This window comes from Lissotriton vulgaris, chromosome 3_1, assembly GCF_964263255.1.
Source record: "Lissotriton vulgaris chromosome 3_1, aLisVul1.2, whole genome shotgun sequence".
NCBI classification, from domain to species: Eukaryota; Metazoa; Chordata; class Amphibia; order Caudata; family Salamandridae; genus Lissotriton; species Lissotriton vulgaris.
This window is the reverse complement of record NC_141689.1, coordinates 945,827,294-945,848,304: the sequence shown is the minus strand read 5'-3', so window position 1 is coordinate 945,848,304 and position 21,011 is coordinate 945,827,294. Positions and strand designations below refer to the sequence as shown.

At 47.3% G+C, this 21,011-nt stretch overlaps 1 protein-coding gene across 2 annotated transcripts in view; it reads right to left on the bottom strand.

The window, feature by feature from the left end:
* The window catches only part of AGTPBP1 (ATP/GTP binding carboxypeptidase 1), a 1,139,154-nt gene that overhangs the window by 545,246 nt on the left and 572,897 nt on the right, over nt 1-21,011 (bottom strand). For both annotated transcript variants that reach the window (XM_086961295.1, XM_086961296.1), the window contains exon 10: nt 1,202-1,410. In XM_086961295.1, coding sequence (XP_086817421.1) covers nt 1,202-1,410 — 209 coding nt within the window. The remainder of the gene's footprint in view (nt 1-1,201; nt 1,411-21,011) is intronic.

The window sequence follows — 21,011 nt, the reverse complement described above, 5'->3', positions numbered from 1 at the left end:
GGTGAGGCCCTTGCCGACGGAGATGGTCTAATTCCAGCCGACAATGGTGATACTACTACTGCTGTCGTCGACACGGCCGTCGTGGTCGCCGTCTTTACCGTCGGTGTAGTAGGTGTCACTGTAGAAACAGTCGACGGAGCTCCCGCTGAAGCAGAGCGAGAGGTTGTAGATGGTGATTTCTTCTTTTACGGCCCGTCGACAGGCGTTTTCCGTCACCTGAAGAATCCCTGGAAGGAGTGAGAGGCGTCGCCGGAGGGGCAGAACCCGACCTCTGGTGAGACAATGAGGATGGACCAGGCTCGTCTTTCTTCACTCTTTTCTCCTCAACTCTATCCTTACTTTGAGACCTGGACTTTTTAAGGTCCTTCAGCAATGAAGAAGATCCTTATTTTCCCTTCCTAAAGGAGATATGGGGCTTCTCCTCAGTCTCAGAGTCTGTTGCTGCTTTTTTCCTTTGCAGCCAGAGAAGCAGCCTACCCTCACGGTCCTTGAGAGTTTGTGAAGAAAAAGTACGACTGTACTTGCATTCTCTGGGCGTGTGCTCTGTATACAGACAGTGGAGACACTCTTTATGTGGGTCCTCAGAATGAAGTCTGGACTTTCCACAAGTCTTACAGGGCCTAAACAACCCTAAGTCCACGTCGGCGCGAAGCTAAAAAAGGATTTCCGAATGTTGCTGACGCAAGGGGATATTCACAAGGTGAGGAATCCACTGGCAGATGTATCTATCAGAAACGAAGTGTAGAGATGAACAGCTAGCTGGAGTTCAAAAGGGCAAAAGTAGAAACACTGTGACTGAGCAGAGCTCAGGGAGACTCCCTAACACACAACGTGCTGTAAGAAATCAGAGGTATGGTGGCCCTGCAGGGGAAGGAGATTCTATGGTCTACGCTCTGACTGGCTAGAGTTTGGATGTTTTATAACAATGGTAATAGGATGCTAAAGCTAGTAAATTCTTATGGGCATTTGAATTTTAAGTTTTAATACTGGTATTTTACTGTTACCATGTGATTCCCACCATGATGACGGGGAAGATTCAAGCATGTGAATCTATAAAAGATACAATACTGGAGAATTTGCACATCCAGGTGTCTCTTAGGCGCCCAAATAGCTTTGTGTACTGGACCCTTCCTATTTTATTGCTTTCTGGAATATATTAGGTTACAGATTGTATTTTAAAGCAAATAAAAAGCATACTCACTTGTGAAGTGTTATATAGGATTTTCATCCCGTTTGCATCAACAAATGCCTTCCTTCCCAACTTTATGTTGGTCACACTTTTGATACACTGCAGGAATCCTTTCCGAATTAACATGTGCCTGTGGCGAGTGTCATGGCGGTGCCAATCAACATAAGTCGATATGAGAAGCTGAACATAACCCCGATCCACTGCTTTCCTGGCATTTGTTTCTGAAACCAAAAAGGCATAAGAAATGAGAAACATCAAATATGCTAAGAATAGATAAAAGCAAAAATAATTTAGCTTGGTTGTTAGGCTGACTGGTTGGGTTCTCACACTTCGCATGCAGAACTACAGGCACATATGTACCAAATCCTGGTAACAAAAATCTTCTAGCAATTTAAGACCAGTATTTCTGCAAATAGTAATTAATTTTATGAACTATCTATTTAATTAATAGGTCAGTTCATACATTTCTGATTCGGAGTGGGTAGTAATCCGAACCTACCTTATGAATAGCAATAAGGTAGGTCACGAATTGAAACTCATTCCGAATGCGAGCCATTACAGTGATGATGGCCTATTAGGATTTGTAGACCACCATGTTTCTGATCACTTTTAAATAAAGTAAACTATTTTTTTAATGAAGTTCGGTTCCTTAAGGTAAACATGGCTGTGTTTTTAAGAAAATGCTTTCTTTAAAAAAAAAAAGTTTAAGATTTGGCAGTGGTCCTCTGGACTACTGTCTAGTCCCCAACAAACTTCTTTTGAACATTCACAAAGGAGAAGGGGTCCCATAGGAACCCTATCCCTTTTGTGAATGGCTTACCACACCAACTCGAGAGTCAGTAATTTTTCAATGATTTGCAACCGTATTTCGGTTGTAAAACACTGATACATCTCATACCGATTCGGTGTTTGGAAAGGATGTTTAAAACATGCCCCTTCCAAATAGTTAATCAAACTCCTAAAATGTGATTAGTGCATAGTAAAACAAACTATTTTGAGATTGCAAACTACAAATCTGAGTGTTTTTATTTGTAAAATAGGTTTGTATACCTGGTTACTAAGTGCGAGTCACAGGTTCAAAATGCATTATGACAAATTCAATCTCTTATTACACCACTTTAACAGTGCATTATAATTACAGGTATGTAATGAGAGTGAGCTAAGAATAGTCAAAATCTCACCCTTGATAAAACTCAAGGTCAAGAAACACAAAGTGTTGACCTTCATAAAACTCAGTGCCACAAGTCCTGGCTCCACAACCCATTTCCACACAAAGCTAGTTTAGATTTTGTAAATATTATTATATATATTATACAGAACATATACTAGGATGAGGTGTATCACACATTTATAGATTCCACATCACAATAATATTAAATATGCTTTATATTTTATAAGACTATTTATCCTCGAAACAGGAACATAAGTCTATAATCGACATGATATATAACATGGGGCACCAACATCAAAGAGTGAATAACTGCAAGGAAGCAGTTTGGATTCACAAAACTTTTGTACATCTATGTAACACTCTGAGTGGACATGAAAGTAGCCATAACATTGAATCTAAAGTACATGTATGCTCACTGGTAAGGTGGAGTTTCCAGTCGTAGGCTTATGGGTGTGAATACCATTTAGGCAAAAAATACTCATACTAATGGTCAGTACTCTGGTATGGGTGAAGTGTGAGTTGCTCTAAAATATTGGAGGCTTAGAAATATGATGGAATCACTGCGGGAACAAAGCAAAAGCCTTAATTGAAGCAAATGATCACATAAATGTATCATACGGCGATCTACCCAAAACGTTCAAGCTAGTTAAATATTCAATATACTGCTAACATAAAACTAGCAAGTTCACCTTCTTTTTTATATTGCTTTATTTATTGAAATAAGTTGACTTTCAACTGAGATTTAAATATCCTTTTGGGGTCCAACATTTTGTAAATTTAAGTCATGCTCTTTGTTTGTGTAAATTCCTCCATCGTCAAAAGGCCTCTTCACTAACTTTGAGATTAAAACACCACAATAAGTCAGGTTCATGTTTGACCATTCAGAGAGGAGCAATGTTTTCAGATATGACTAGAATTGAAGATTGTGCTGCTAATGAGCATTGCCATATCATTCTACATGATGCAATAAGATAAGAAAAAAAGTGCTTATCCAACAAACCAGATGTACATGCGGAATATCTAGCTCGACCTCGCTGATCCATGTTAGAGAGCTAACAAATGAATGCCGAGCTTTGCTTCAAGGTTGCTTTGGTATACCGCAACTGGTACTTGTTCAAAAAATAGTAAATGAAGGGAGGACATTGCTTTGCTATACCAGACAACATTCATCACAACTAAACTAACAAAACATGGCAGCATTGTAAATTATTTGCAATCTCTGCAGTTCCTGCAATCAGAGACCTTTGTACATTCGGTTGCAGTGGACAAGACAACAGGACATGGAGCCACTGCCTACTCTGCATTAATGCCCAGAGTCTTGTGACTGCTCACTGGCTGAAAGAGCAGAGAAGGTTTTGTGGAAATGTAACAGATAGTCTGAGACCATAGCTTAGGAGTCTTACTGATGAAGAAGATCTTAAGTGTAGGTGTACTGAACGTCAGCATAAGGCTACCGAATCCAATCTCCAATTTGTGCCTTGGCTTGAAATTTCTGGCGTACTTACCCAACTTTCTGACTAAACGGAGGCGCAACTGCTGCCTTTACCCAACAAAAAAACCCAAACAAAAGCTGCATCTTTTAATATGACTGCATGAATGAAATAGTAGAATCTTAATTTGAATAAATATCCATCTCTGTCAATATTAATCCACGTTGGACTATTTTGTGTTCCCAATTTTCTAACTTCTCCTTAGTACATGAATCTAACTGCCAGGCACCAAAATATAATTTGGTCATGTTGAGTGACAATGCTCCTGCAGGACCGAAACATCATGCATCACTGCCCAAGTGTTTAGTAACCTTCCATAACCAATGTTTCAGATTGCAAGTTGGTCTTATGTGGGTAGTGAATACTATCCCTTACAAGCAGTCTTTTTTTCTAGAATAACTACTGCTAACTGTAATTCAATGACAAACCCCTGTCATGCAAGTACCGACCATGGTAATTTCAACGCAGACCATAACTCAGCATGGATTTTACAGTCTGCAATATTTTCTACTCCTTTATCGGGTGCTATTTGCCAGCTATCTACCATCAACCATTAAGCAAACTGTATTTTAAATAACTGTTTCCTGATATGTTGCACTAGCAGCGATTGGAGACAAAGGAAAACTTTCCCCTTACCCCCAAAAACAATGCAAGGTGAAAAATATGCACAACAATGGGCAGTGGTTCACTCTATCTATGGTGATGTGAGATCAAGCACAAAATTAAATGTGTGTTTTTTTTCATCAGTTGACGAAAAGCATGACATCTAATTATTGCAGACTGGCTAACTGCTCCATGCACAGCTAAAACTCAAATTGACACACAAATTAGGTTGTGATGGGAAACAGTCGGAACACTGCGGTTTTAACTACGAGTGTTCAGATTCCGCAAGCTAAACTACACTTGCCTTAACCAAACATATGCCTTAACCACGCATATGCATGGTTAAGGCAATACGAGGTCTAGCTGCTGGGGATGGGAACAGGAAGAACTCACAGGAAGAGATCCACGGTGAGGTAAGTGGGGCTGGGCTGTAGTTTTCTGTGCTGCCTTTTGGGTAGTTTTGTGGGCTGGGGTGGTTGGGGGTAGTTTTCTGTGCTGGGGTCGGGGTAGTTTTGTGGGCTGGGGGTAGGTCGGAGTAGTATTCTGGGTTGGGCTTGGGTCGAGGGTAGTTTTCTGGACGAGGGGGCCAGGGGTAGTGTTCTGGGCTGGGGGTGAGTCGGGGTAGTTTTCTGGGGTTTGGGTGGTTCGGAGTAGTTTTCTGGGCTGGGGGCAGGGGTAGTTTTGTGGGCTGGGGGTCGGTCGGTGTAGTTTTCTGGGCTGCGGTAGGTCAGTTAGTTTTCTGGGGTGGGTCGGGGGTAGTTTTCTGGGCTGGGGTGTAGGGGGGGGGGTCGGTGTAGTTTTCTGGGCTGGGGGGTCAGGGCTAGTTTTCTGGGCGGGGGTCTGAGGTAGCTTTGTGGGCTGGGGGTGGGTCGGGTAGTTTTCTGGGCTGGGGGTTGGTCGGTTACTTTTCTTGGGGTTGGGGTTGGGCCGGGGGTAGTTTTCTAGGCTGGGGTGTCAGGGGTAGTTTTCAGGGCTGGAGTGTCTGAATAGTTTTAAGGGCTGGGGAAGGGTCAGTAGTTTTTCTACATTAGGGGTTAGAGAATTAGGCCTCAGGGAGGGGAATGAGTAAAATCATTTTTATCTTTAGCTGTTAAAGAAAGACCACCTATATCACAGGAGCAATGCTTCATGTGACAGTTCTTTAAAGAACCTTGTGTATGATGTAGGTTTTTATGAACTGTTTACAAGAGAAGTCCTGCGCAGCTAATTGAGAAAAAAGGGTCTATGCCAAGATAGTCAATGGAGGAAATAAAAGCAATAACAAAAAAAAACTGGAATTCTACTATGAACGTCTTCCTTAAACAGATTAATGTATTCTAAAGCAAAACTGCAATGGCATAGCAGATCACTATGTGAAATGCAAGACTCAAATATTCTATGGACTGTATCATTTGGGGTTCCAAATAAACAGCAAAAGCCTTGCTATCAAAACTAGACACTTTCCACATGCAATAGCAATCTGAAATTATTAAAACCTGCATGGTTTGATTTCTACATAGCATGTACAGCTTGAACATATTTAATATATCCTTGACAGTATACATTGGATCACAAGGAGGTTTTGGAACAATCAGAAGTAACCCTTAGCACATCAAACCACTTCAAATATTTGGACAAAGACATATGCAGAAAGTAATCTCAAACATTAGGTCCAATAAGAGAGAGCAAAGTTGTTGATCCTTAAATCTCCAAAATGACAGTTTTGTCCTAGAGGTTGAGATACCATTGACATAAACAACCTCTTTTGGACGCCAGAGGTTCTGAGAGTGAAGATTGCCTACATTTTTGAAGAACCTCATTCATTAACTACCTTAATAGTCGTACCCTTATAGACAGACCCCGTTGAAATTTAAACATGAAAGGAATGGCATTTCCAGAGACTTCATTAATATGTATATGGTGTTCTTTCTGACGATGGCATGGCTTGAATTGACTTCCTGCTACTGCCTTCATTTCCCCTGTTCTTGCATTAAAGTACCCCTCTAAAATCTTCAAGGGATTTACAGGATGTCCTTAATGAAAAAAAAACACCACAAATCCAGGCCGAATAGACAGGAGAGGGGTGCTATTTTTACTCTTATCCAATCAGCAAAACCCTCATTGAGTTTAACCCTGGGACTTCTGCAGAGGCATATATCTTCTCCGCAACACAATAAGGTAGGAGCATTGCGACCATCTCAAATTGGCTGAAAACAGATTTCTAAAGAAATAAGAGGGCTAAGCTTTTTGACAGGGAAAAGAAAATAACATGCCTGGACTTACAGTTCAGAAACAAAATGTCTAGCATCAGGACATTTCGACTTTTTGCCGAACTACTGAAGAAAAGAAGAATTGGGAGGAAGTTATTGACCATTATATCCAAATGGCCTAGAAAATTAGGTAACTAAAATGTTAATGCAATGCAAGTCACAAAAGGTGTCTGTTAGGCAGACTTATTAAGAATATACTCTGAAAAGACCAGAGAAGAAATCATAATGTGAAAAATTCAATTTCTTAATAACAATGTGTTTATGCCTTGAATTAGTTTGGGCCTTGGAAGTCCAAGGTTAGATTTAAAAAAGTGGGTATAGAATAGGGCTCCATTTAGATACATACCAAATGAGGAGTCTCCATCCTTGCCACCCAAAAATGGTTTAAAGACCTTTTTATAGTCTGTCTTGTCGCAGGGATTCCGTGCTCATACAGAACTGTGGATAGAGGCTTGGAACCTCAGTGAATTAGGGTGTGCCAAAACTCACCTTAGTACCCAAAAATCCCCTACCAGACTAGCTACAGTGTCTCATTGGTTATCACAAACTCCCAATGCTTAGACTTAGACAAACCAGAACATGGACTTAGTACACCTCAGGTAACGTGGAACACATGAACGCTCTTTCGTTATACAATCATCTCAATCCAGAACAAGGAGTAAAAGAGGACACGTGCATATTCGAAATGTTTCTTCACTAATGCAGTGTTCTCAAAAGCAGTATCTTAGCTAATACAAGCAAACATATTATAAGAAACAAAGTAATTAGCATAGTCACTAGTCCATAGAACACAAACGGTGCAAGCATAGTAGTATGCTAAAATGAATAGGGTTAAACAAAACCTAATTCTCACCCTCCCTAGCTAGTATATTATATTATATCTAAGAAGGTCTCGTGGGTTTTAGCAGAGCGGCCCCATACCTCAAGATCCTAGTGGTAAGGGATCACAACATCAGCAACCAGCTCTTCTGCATGCGAAGCACCATCAAGTGTGTTTGTATGCTCTTGTGCAAAGCAAAATAAATCGCGCCTAAAGCCAGAAGTTGGCTGCAGCTGCATGTATGTTATGTCTAGGAACGTGCGAAGATCAGTGCTCACAACAAAGGTGCCACAAACACTGGTCCAACCATCAGCACCCCAATTAAAATAACAACTAATCCGAATCAGGGCACACGCACATGCGTAACTCTGGGATGCGCGAGTAAAGACTGGTCCTGGCTGCCGCTAGTACTAAACTCAAGATCCTAACACAGCCACAATGTCTCGGGCCAACCCCTCTGCAGTACGACCATCGCTCAACAAAAGCCTCCAGACAGGGACCGCCCCCGGATCGCCTGAAAATCATGACTTGGAATGTCGCAGGGCTCAGGAGGCTGCTTCTTAATAAAAATCCTGTGACATTCATGGAGGAGGCAGATATCATCTGCATACAAGAATCCTGGCAGCTCCACCCGCTTTCATTAAGAGGATACGCAGAATATGGAAAACCTGCAAAAAAGCTTAACATATTCGGAAGACCGTCGGGGGGTATATGTGTCTACATAAAGCATTCACTCAACCTGGAATTCGCGGTAATTCCCAATCTCCCGGACAACCTCCAGGCGGGCATCCTAAAAGGCCACCGCCTGATAAATGGAAACTTGCATTTTTATTAATTAACCTCTACCACAATCCACATGGGCCCATATCCAACATGGCCACGCTGACAACCCACCTAGAGTCCTTAATGCTCCAATTCCCGGCCTTGGAATGCATCATTCTTGGCAACTTCAATATCCATAATATAGGGATATTAACCACACGACGAAATCTGCCTGGGGCCACCATTGCTCTGAATGATCCATTAAAAACTTATAAGCTGGCGACAACGCACTCGATCCTCCTAAAGAACAGCCCAGGGTCCTTTGTCGGTCCTACATACAACAACCAAACAACGATCGACTACATCATCCTAAGTGAAAAACTGCAACCTCTTATGTCAAACTTTACAGTTCATCCTCGCAGCGATAGCGACCACGCTGCATTAACCCTCACATTGAATCTCATAGCGCGCACTTGCCATAGGCTCGAATACATTGGAGCATCTAACGGCGAAGAACTGACAAGGTTGCCCAGAAGAATCAAATGGGTACAGACCTCAATCACAACTTTTAATAATTGGGCAAACCAGTGGCCAGGCTGGCCACTGAATGAACAGAAAAAAGGTGCAATAACCACCTGGAATGCCATCACAGGGACCCTGGCTGCGATCCTTCGAGGAACCTCAAACAGCACATTTAACAGGGACTCCCCACCTACATATGGACACAAGGCGGAAATCAAAATCAGCGCCAAACAACTGAACAAGAAACGCAAACTTTTCCGCAAAAATGGCACAAGCCCAATGAAGAAACAACTTCAAGAAGCCAGCAGAAGTCACTCCAAGAAGGTTTGGGAGGCAAAACGAGACTACTGCGAAGCACAATGGCTGAAAATCTTTGATTTGCTGAGCCCAGGAAAATCGCAGGAGTTTTGGCACTACTTAAGCACCCTGGGACGAGGCACAAACCACAGAGAAAACTCCCTCGAGGCTCCCATCTGGGCCGCCCACGTAAAAGCCGTTTACATCGAAAACGGCCCCATTACCAAGCAAAATGAAACATCTATCGTTGGAGCTGACCTAGACCCAACCACCGAGATGACTGCCCCGCCGGGAAAACTGTTAGTGTCCAAAATTCTAAAAAAATATCAGACAAAATGGTGCCCCGGGCCCCAACTGCCTTCCTGGACACTTATTCAAGGCAAACATCGACCTTCTGGTCCAAAACCCTGACCCACCTGTACACTGAATGCTGGCTCCTGGGGATGTCCCAGATTCATGGAGAGGTTCGCTCCTACAGCCAGTCCACAAAAAGGGCCCCAAATCTGAACCATCAAACTATCGCCTGATCGCCCTTCTGGACATCGAGGGAAAAGCTTACGCCAGCGCCATCTTGAGGGACCTTACCGACTGGACGAACGCTGAAGGTCTCCTTCCACTCTGCCAAACCGGATTTAGACCAGGGTCCGCCACAGTCAATAACATCACTGCACTTTCTTATCTGGTCTACCATGCGCGGATATGCAAAAGCCCTCCCTTATTCGCCTGCTTTATTGACTATTTGGCGGCGTTCGACGTGGTAGATCGCGCAATCCTGTGGAGAAAGCTGGCCCAATGGAACATCAATCCATCTCTGTTGAGGGCGATCCAATCCTTGTACCACAAAACGTGGGTGAGAATCAAACTCTCGAGGGACCATGCATCCGCAAAGATCAATACGGACCGAGGTCTAAAACAAGGGTGCGTGCTAGCTCCACTGTTATTTAATTTATACACAGCGGACATGGAGAGAGCCTTGACTGGGGCAGCATTGCTCATCCCTAAGATCGGCGGGCCAAAAATTCACTTCATGCAATACCCCGCCGACCTGGTGCTCTTGGACCACACGAGAATTGGGCTACAAAAGGCGCTGACGGCACTTGCCGTATATAACGATAAAAATAAGCTCGTAGCAAATCCATCCAAGTCCAAAGTCATCATCTTTGGAAAGCACCCAAAGAAAAAATCATTAAAATGGAGGCTCGGCCACCTTTTGCTGGAAAGTACTCAGCGGTACACTTACTTGGGCATTTGCTTCCAGGAGTCGGGGCTCTCAAGCGAGCACCTGAAGATCATCCAAGGCAAAGGCAAAACTATAACCTACGCTATTTACAAGCTGCACGCCTCCTTACATAGCCCGTCCACAACGGCCATCCAACGAGTACTCAAAGCCAAATTAATGCCGGCCCTTAACTACGCTCTCCAGGCATTTCCGGGCAAACTGAACAAAGAACTAGAAAAAATTCACTGCAGAGCCTACAAGAGACTATTTCATCTTCCGAGGTGCACCAGAAACACCCTTGTCCGCCTGGAGTTCTCACTCAACCAGAAATATTTGGAAGAGATGGCTGCCCTAAGCAAATACTACTTTCTAACAACAACGGCTAAGGAGAACACACTTAAGGCAGCCCTGAATTGTATCTTCAGAGAACCAGGGAACCCCTGGTCGGCCACTCTCAAGGCGGCAAAGGACCATCTTAATCTCACCATTGAGTCCTGGAATCCCGAATATGTCAGCTACACCGCCATTAAACACTCCATCAAAAAACAAGTGCGCGTGCGGTCACGGGAACTGGACCTGGAGTCGCTGGCAAAAAAAGACCTTCATGAGTCCTTGTGCTTACCGCACATCCTGCACAATCCCAAACACCACCTTAAGCAGGCCATGGGCCGCGCAGCCCTCCATAAGATCCTAGCCTACAGACTACATCCGCTGCCTCTCAAAGAACTATACGCCTTCGGCACGGTTGGCTCAGGAGTCCAGGAATGTAGGCTCTGCAGGTACAAACGTGAGTCACTGGCCCATCTTCTATTCTGCTGCCCGGCCCTGCGCATGGCCCGCAGTCTCTATCTCAGGCCAATTCTAAGACAATCAGGATCCTGCACCGCAAAGGAGGCGACCATCCATCTTTACACCTTGACAACGGTAAAGCACATGGCCTCCTTCGGAAAGTTCATTCACCAGACACGATCCTTGCTGATGGCCCCGAAGGGCCTGCCCTTATAGTGACTTTGCAGACCCATGCCTAGATACGAACCTTACTCATCGTAACCCCAGCCCCCAGGGCAGCACAAACTCCCTTGGTTTTAATTTTTGTAACTTTGTAATTTTGTATTCTGCTTTTAATGTAATGGTTTTGAGTAACCAAACAATAAAGTATTCATTCAGTGCTCACAACAACTACTGTGTTGAGATATCCTTGAAGGTTTCAGCACTCACTGTACAGACACAGCTCGCCAAGCAAGGCTGATATCAGTGTAACAACATATTATTCTCGTATGAATCGAAAACATTCTACTAGGCTCAAAGCTAAAGCAGCAGCTATGTGTCATGTGCAAAAGCAGGAGAAAGGTAAAATGGCGTTTAAACTCCTAAAAAGCTCATGCTAACTTAACACAGCATACAGGCTATATATATCTATATATCAGTCTGACATGACAGTGCAGCTATAGCTTGACAACGCGCTGTTGCCAGAAAATTATGTGAGCATCACTAGAGAGGAGGGGCTTTAGCTCTGCCTACATGATGGGAGTCAGAAGTACTTTTTGATTGAGCAGAAGATGTGTACTTCCAATTTAAAAAAAGTGCTTGTCCTCTGAACAGCTGTGATCATTTGGTTTATTTATCCAGCTGCCCGAGCTTGAATTTTCAGGGGCACACACATGACACAGTAATGCTATAAAAGTGTCTTGCATAAATATATAATTTGTGATGTTTTTCTTTGGCAGAAACACAAATGGGATGGAGGAGGGCAGTCATTAACCTACAATGAAACACTCCTTTAAATCCAGACCAATTGGCAGTGGACACCAACTTAGTAGCGAGCCGATACCTTTCTATACTAGTCAGTATAGCTTTATTCGATTTTGGTTCAAAAATCATAAAAGCGTACAATTTAAATCAGTTATACATAAAAACATACATACAATAACACATAATATCTACAAGTTAAAAACTTTTGCCCAACCTGTGGGGATAAATATCTTAATTATAACGTACTTTTCACAGGTTAAGATTAAATCAGACAGTAATTAATAGGGGTTCCAATACTTAGGACTATAAAACAATGATTCCTGCCGGGTATAAGTGGGAAAACTATGGCCGCTCAATACATGGAGTCCTCTGCTCATTAACATGTTGCACCCTACCTTTAAACTGGGTGAGGGGATGCACGGCATTCTAGGGTAAAAATCATGCAAATCCCAGACGGAGATTGGGCCGTCTCCCATTTGGGGTGCACAGGTACGCAGGCACGGGACAATGTGTCTCTGCCTAAATCTAACGAGTACTAGATCACCAGGGATATCTTTTTGGAGGGAGCCCAGCCAACCCACCCTTCTAACACTCATTATTGTACCCTCGAGGTTAGGTGGCAGGGGTCTGTTTTTTGTCAGCCAAAATTTAACCTTGTTCAGCAGGTCATGTTGTCTCTCGGTTTTCCCAGGTGAAAGTACTGGTACTCCTGCGAGGAAACACACAAAAGGAGCTGCCTCCGGTGGGAGTTGGATAGCAGTAACTTTATTATACTGTGCTCTAGGAGCAGCAAGCTAAGGCAAAACAGGTGTAAGAGAGGTTTTGCGAGCTATTGGGGCTGGTGCGTTAGAGACTATTGGTTGGGTTGAAACCCTTTTGTCTTGCGTGATTGGCTTAGGGTCTTTGGGAGTAGAAGGTGGATGGGAACAATTAGGTGTTACAAAACTTTTATTGGCTATCAGGTTAGCCTTGATGGTTTCCTCCATTCCCGTCAGCCTGTCCCCTAGTGTGTTTATTTTTTCTATCAGTGGTGATATAATAGAGCTGACCAGTTGTTCAATAAGGGATAATAAATCCAGCTGTATAGGACATGCTAGAGCGACTTATTTCTTGACTGCCTCAGGGGTCGTGGAATAATTGCTGACCGGAACTGTGGGGCTTAAGCACAATTTTTGGAGTTTTGATTGGTTCCCAATGTTATTAACCCCATTACGTTTCCTTTTAGCAGATGAGAACTGGGGAAATGCAATCCTTTGGGAGTTTTCAGTGTTGGCTTTTTCGGATGATGGGAGGGGTTGGCAGGGACTGTCGGCATCGGGTGATACACAGAAGCTTTCGGTGGGAAGCGGTGATTCTACTAAAACATGTGTAGTTTTGCACAGGGTGTTTAAATCATCTAACCACGAGAAAGCTTGGTCTGTGTCTACTGTTTGTGAGGGCAATCGCTTAGTCCATCTATTATGTGTGGGCGGGGGAGATATGCCTTTATCGACTTCTGTAGCAATGGACAATGTTGTACTGTTTATATTATCCCCCTTGGGAGTCATAGTGTGATTTGGGTGTAACAAAATAGTTATCGACAAATCAGAAAGATCGGAACAAAAAATGTCCTTGGAGAAAGGCAAAGTCAGTAGGTGGCAAGCCAAAAGGAAGCAAGTGTTCTTTACCTCCTCTTAACAAAGAGTCAAGGGGAATAGCCCCATCCCGTCCTCCTCGGGTCTCTGAGGGCCACAGAGGGCCCGCCCTTTACTATCAACTGCGGGCGACGAGCTGAGCACTAGTCGACACATTCCCAGCCCCACCGACAACACTCTCAGCCCTAGACTATATGTACAATACTGCTTCACCCTGCAAACTAATCACATCCCATAACAAACACATATATCATACCGCACCCGCAGCGCTCACATCTGCCCGAGAGACTTGGGGAAGAGATCTCACCCTCACCGATGCACAAAGGACATTCTGCTGTGGCCAACTCCAACTGCTATCCCCACACTACAGGTTACGGCTCATCCACTTCAATTGTCTAGATCGCACTTATCGAACCCCTGGTTTAACACACTGCATGGGCCTATCTCTAGACTCTCACTGCCAACACGGTCATACCACTTCAGCAGATTTTATCCATCTTGCCTGGGAGGGCCCCAGCACTGCCGCATACTGGGCGGAGGTTTTCTGTGTGATTGAGAAACTCAAACACACCGCTGTCCCAGTCACCCCTGATCGAGTTGCTGGGCTACATGGTGGAGGTGGCCAGCGGTTCGCGCAAACTCACCGCTCTAATGCTCCTCCTTACTCAACGTAGAGTTGCGATGTGCTGGGGTAGTACGCAGGCACCACAAACCGGAGATTCAATCAAATACATTTCCTACTGTTATGAACAATTATCCAATTTTTGGGACCTAATGCCTCGTCTCGTCTAGTCCTCGGGTCTTTTATCAGTTACATTCGCCAAAAGGAACACCCCCTTGACCCTGAGCTATCCCGATGATTGGACTGAGACAATGCTACACTTTTCAACACAGACTCAATTATGTATGCAGATCACTACCTGCTGTTCCCCACACGGGGGGGGGGAGGATTTAGGGAAAGGGAGCAAATGTTCTCTATCTACTTCTGATGCTGCTCTCCACGGTGCCAAACCCTGTTATGCCGTTGCTGTAACCACCCAACCATCTGAAATATTCTGTATTTGATTGCCAACAGCTATAAACAAATACAAATTTAAAATGTAGTAGCGAGTCAAACCCTTTGAAATTGCAAAGACTCGCGTTTTGGCTCAGTGGAAAAAAGTAGAGAGCTCCTCAAATGTTCACAAAGAATAATTTCTACAAATTTACAGACGCAAAAGAATATTTGGACCGCATTGCAGACATTTCGTGTGGCAATCATTAAACTGCTTATTAACACGCCATACGCTCATGCTCTCAATCCCTGTGAGGCCCAACTTGTGAGTCCAAGCAGCCGTATAAGATTGTGGAAATCTGCAACAGACGGGATGCTGAGGGGCCAGCAAGTACAGGTGCATGTGAGGCTCAGAGCCAAGGGTTCCCTCTGAGCAGGCGCGGAAGCAGCCGGCATTAGGACGGTGCAACTTGATCCTGTGGAGGGCCTGCTACAGCACCCACCTCACCCCCTGGTCTTAGAAGTGCTGAGCCCAGCACAAAAGAAAAGAAAAGAAAACAGCACAAAATAGCGGACCAGCAGCGGGCCCAGCGACTTGGCTTTTGCACGGACTTGCATGGGCCTTTATCAATGGGTCCACTGAGCCACCAACTCAGGCGCTCTGAGTCCCAGTGGTTTTGACTTGTGCGCAGCTTGGCTTTCGGCAGTCTGCTCCTGCCCTCCCGCACCCCTTCCCCTGAGCAGCAGCAATGTACGGAGGCCTGAGGCAGGGCTGGGCACGGGAGTGTTGCAAGGCTGCTGGGGGGCCTTGCCTGCACCCCCTCTGACTGATGCTCCAGCCGGCCATCTTGTCTTTGTAGTACACTGGTGCAGCACAGACACCCTGAATCGCCAAGGGCCGCTACTCTGGAAGCAAGGGGTTATCCAAGAACAGCACCCCGGCGGGATGCACTAGCAGGAAACATGTGGAAGCTTGAGTCTGGCGCCTGTATCCTCGGCCAAACCGAAGCCTGTTCATCATTCCCTACAATCCCTGGGAGGTGAAGGCAGTAAGGTGGCTACCAGCCCAAAGGCACCTGACCAGGCTGAAAGAGGCTAAAAGAGGAGAAGAGGGCAAAGGTGCAGCACGAACGCGGCATGCCAGAGGGTTGCTGGCTGCAGTGGGCGGAAGCAGTCTGTCTAGGTGCAGGCGCATCTTGCACGTTGCAGCACACCCCCCCAATCTCCCTTACTTCACTCCCCCCCTCACGAATTGTGACTCCGTTAGTCACCATCGCCTGCATCAAGACCCAAAACAGAGTCTTCAGCGCTCATACAACCAGAGTCTGAGCAATGAGATCTGGAAAAGTGAGAGGGCCCACCCTCATTTTAAAAAGAGCAAGATACGTCGCAATATCAGCCCCACAATCACTGAGTCGCCAGATAAACAGACAATGGGGCCTAAGGATCAAAACAGGGAAGTTTTCATAAGCATTTTAAACAAGGTCAAGGTGCACCACTTTAGAGTTTGCATGAACTGACAACTTTGATGAGGTTAGCAGTAATGATCACATTAGTTGTTACTTGTGTTCTTTAAGAGTTCTTTTATTGAGTTCAGTTGTAAGTAACAAATCACACACAGGAGCTACAGCCGACGCGTTTCGTCCTCTTGGGACTTCTTCAGGGCGAAGTGAAAAAAATAGACTAGTGTCCTTGTGTCTTCTCCCGTGACTATCAGGGTGCGTGGAGATATCTGTAACGATTTGTTATGCTTGATAGAGCATCCTGTTGAACAAAAAGTTCTCTGTGGAGGAATCTCGTCTGTCCGAGTCGTTCTTATTATTGGGCGGTATATATCTATTTGTGGTCTGTACTGCCAAAATTCTCTTGAAAGGGTATTTCAATATTGTACATATAAATATCATCAAGAATATGGATGATGATCCAAAAAGAGCTGGAACCAGGGTAGTAGAAAATGTAAGTTTTAATCTGGCTATCTATTGTAGTTGGCTTGTTATAAGGAAAGGGGTATTAAACCTTCTGCTTAGGCACTCTTAATAAAGTGAGCTAAGGCATCCCCTGGTTCCTATATCCACCTGCAGTACAACGCCCTCCTCCGTCAAGTAGCAGCAGTTTTCATAAGCATTGATGGGGCAATCTCGAAGACAGGGCCCTGCACCTACCAAACCAGAAATGTACACAAAATTTGCGTGTAATGGATTCTGCGAATAAAATTGCGAATTTGCAAGCTTCGTCCCAATAATTGCGAAAATTGCAACCACTTTCACACAAAAATGCGTATTTTGCTATGTAGGTAAAAATCGCAAATAGCGATTTTACGAAATTCGCATTTTTGCACTTCTCGAATACCACCAACTCAGACCAGGTGGTAATCAGGTGCAACCTATTTAAACTGGCCCATAATGCAACAGTGGCTTCTCACAATGGCTGGGCTTTATGTAATAGCCAGGAGGCTGAGGACACCCTCAGGACACCCCCGCGCCGCACGGCCACCAGCTGTGTTGGTTTTCCACTTGTGCCTGCCCGCCCTGCTCCCCGCTTCCCGCCGCCGTTCACGCGGCCACGCCCCCTTTTGCTCCGTGCCTTCCCCGCTCCCGCCTTCCAGCTGCTCCTCCCTCCCACTTGTCCTTAAATGGCGACCGCGCGGCACAGGTGAGTGTGACCTGTTCTCAGGACACCCCCACGCCGCACGGCCACCAGCTGTGTGTGTGCCCCTCGCTGCTGCTCGCAGCCTCGTTGTGCCGTCTGCCTGCCTGCCTTACCCAGCTGTTCGCCGTATCTAGGTGTTGCTTTTTGTACTAATTTGTGCCCAATTTTTTAAGAGCTGTTGTTTAAAGTGTTGGTTTTCCCCTTGTGCCTGCCCGCCCCGCTCCCCGCTTCCCGCCGCCGTTCACGCGGCCACGCCCCATTTTGCTCTGTGTCCTCCCCGCTCCCGCCTCCCAGCTGCTCCTCCCTCCCACTTAGCCTTAAATGGCGACCGCACAGACGTGCAGCGGGCGCGCCGATTGTGCGCCGAAGGCGCGCCAAAGGTAAGGCCGTCTGCGCCCGTCCGCGCCCGTCCACGCCCAGCGCCAGGACCCCTGGCCCACGCCATTGCAAGACTACCCGACGGACCTACGACTCCGCCACCCTCAACGCGCTCAATGCCAGCCGGAACCCTGCCTGCTACAGTGCCACCCCGAAAAGCACCCACGGACCCTTCACCTGCCAAGCCTGCCGATTCACCTGCCTCCGGACCTGCACCACCCCCGCCAAGTCGAGCACCAGCAGCAACCACCTGAAGTGCATCCTGCTGAACACCCGCTCCGTCCACAGTCACGCCGTGGAACTCTGGGACCTGCTCAACGCGACAGCACCGGACGTCGCCTTCCTCACCGAAACCTGGATGAACGCCTTCTCAGCGCCCGACATCGCCATAGCCATCCCGGACGGATACAAGATCACCCGGAAGGACCGCGTCAACCAGACGGGAGGAGGCATCGCCACCGTACACAAGAACACCATCCGCATCTCGACTAACTCGACGAAACCTTCACCACCGCAGAACACCTGCACTTCCAGATACACACTGACCCCAAGACCACCCTCCGAGGCACCCTCATCTACAGACCCCCGGGACCACGCACACAATTCAGCGAAGACATCGCAGACTTCATCAGCCCGCACGCCCTGCCCTCCGCCGACTACATCCTCCTAGGGGACCTCAACTTCCACCTGGAGAACAACAACGACAGAAACACTACCGCCCTGCTGGACAACCTCGCCAACCTTGGACTCAAGCAACTGGTGAACACTCCCACCCACTATGCCGGTCACACGCTCGACCCCGTCTTCTCATCCAGCAAGCACATCTCCTTCAGCCACGCCACCGGACTCCACTGGACCGACCACAGCTGCGTCCACTTCAGCTTCAGAAAAACTACAACCCACCACCACCCGCAACAAGTTCCCCGCCGGAACTGGAGCAAGATCACCACCGAGCAGCTCACCGCCTCCCTCAGCCAGAACACTCCCACCAACACAACGGACCTCAACGAAGCAGCCAGCAACCTCACCAAGTGGCTGACCGCCTGCGCCAACGACCTCGCACCACTAAAGAACCCTCCCAGCAGACCCGGCAGCAAGAAAACCCCTGGTTCACCGACGAACTCAAGGAATCCAAGAAGAACTGCCGCACCCTCGAGAAAGCCTGGCTGCTCGACCAGACCACAGACAACAGGACCGCCCTCAAGCACGCCACCCGCAAACACCATCAGCTGATCCGCGACACCAAGAAGTCGGCACTCAAAGAACGACTGGACAAGAACGCCCATGACAGCAAGGAACTCTTCAGCATTGTCAAAGAGTTCTCCAACCCCAGCGCCGGAAACAACGACATCACGCCCTCGCAAGACCTCTGCAACTCACTCACCGCGTTCTTTCACCGCAAGATCACCAACATACACAACAGCTTCGATGCACAGACCACGCACCCTATCACCGAACCAACGCCCGCCACCACCACCCTCTGCAACTGGACCCCGATCAGCACCGAAGACACCACCCGCACGATGAACTCCATCCACTCCGGATCACCAACCGACCCCTGCCCACATCACGTCTTCAACAAGCCAACGCCATCATCGCACCCCATCTCCGGGACATCATCAACTCCTCCTTCCACACCGCCACCTTCCCGGAGAGCTGGAAGCACGCCGAGCTTACCGCCCTCCTGAAGAAACCAACGGCGGACCCCACCGACATCAAGAACTACCGTCCCATCTCGCTCCTTATTTTTCCGGCCAAAGTCATCGAGAAGACCGTCAACAGACAGCTTGCCGCCTTCCTCGAGACGAACTGATCCCTCGACCCCTCGCAGTCCGGGTTTCGGGCCAACCACAGCACCGAGACCGCCCTTATCGCAGCCACCAACGACATCAGAACCCTGATCGACAACGGGGAAACAGCGGCCCTCATCCTCTTGGACCTCTCTGCGGCGTTCGACACCGTCTGACCACCGCACCCTAGTGAAGCGCTTCAGCAACATCGGAATCCGAGAGAAAGCACTGGAGTGGATCATCTCGTTCCTCGCCGGAAGAACCCAGAGAGTCCGCCTCCCCCCGTTCAGATCCGAGGCCACCGAAGTCATCTGCGGCGTACCACAAGGATCTTCACTCAGTCCAACCCTCTTCAACGTCTACATGAGACCCCTCGCAGCCACCGCACGCCAACACGACCTCAACATCATCTCCTACGCCGACGACACCCAGCTGATCCTCTCCCTCACCAACGACCCCACCACCGCCAGAGCCAACCTACACGAAGGGATGAAAGACGTCGCCGACTGGATGAGGAATAGCCACCTTAAACTGAACTCAGACAAGACGGAAGTCCTCATCCTGGGATCATCACCCTCCGCCTGGGACGACTCCTGGTGGCCCTCGGCCCTGGGCACCGCTTCCAAACCAACGGACCACGCACGCAACCTGGGCTTCATCCTGGACTCCTCCCTGTCAATGACCAGACAAGTCAACACCGTCTCATCTTCATGCTTCAACACCCTGCGCATGCTCCGCAAGATCTTCAGATGGATCCCCACTGAGACCAGGAAGACCGTTACCCAGGCACTCGTCACCAGCTGACTGGACTACGGGAACACCCTCTATGCGGAACCACAGCCAAACTTCAAAAAAGACTCCAACGCATCCAGAACGCCTCCGCACATCCTGGACATCCCCCGACACAGCCACATCACCGGACACCTGAGAGACCTGCACTGGCTCCCCGTCAGCAAGAGAATCACGTTCAGACTCCTCACCAACGCACACACGGCTCTCCACGACCTGGGCCCCAAGTACCTCAACGACCGCATGACCTTCTACACACCCACCCGCCAGCTTCGATCGACCAGCCACGCCCTCGCCACTGTACCAAGCATCCGCAGAGCCACCGCCGGAGGAAGATCCTTCTCCTACCTGGCAGCCAAGACCTGGAACTCCCTCCCCACCCACCTTCGGCGAACCCAGGACCATCTCTCCTTCAGAAAGCAGCTAAAGACCTGGCTGTTCGAGCAGTAACATACCCCCTCCCCCAGCGCCTTGAGACCCTCCCGGGTGAGTAGCGCGCTTTATAAATGCCGTGATTGATTGATTGATTGATTGAGCATCCGAGAGGCTGAAGAGAGAAGGAGATGCCAGGAGAGGATCTACGGGACACAGCATCACCCTCTTCCAACGCACTGAGGAGGACATCCATGTGCACTACAGGCTGCATCCAGAAAGTATCCTGGAGCTGATAGAGGAGCGGACACTCATGCTGGAGCACCCCACA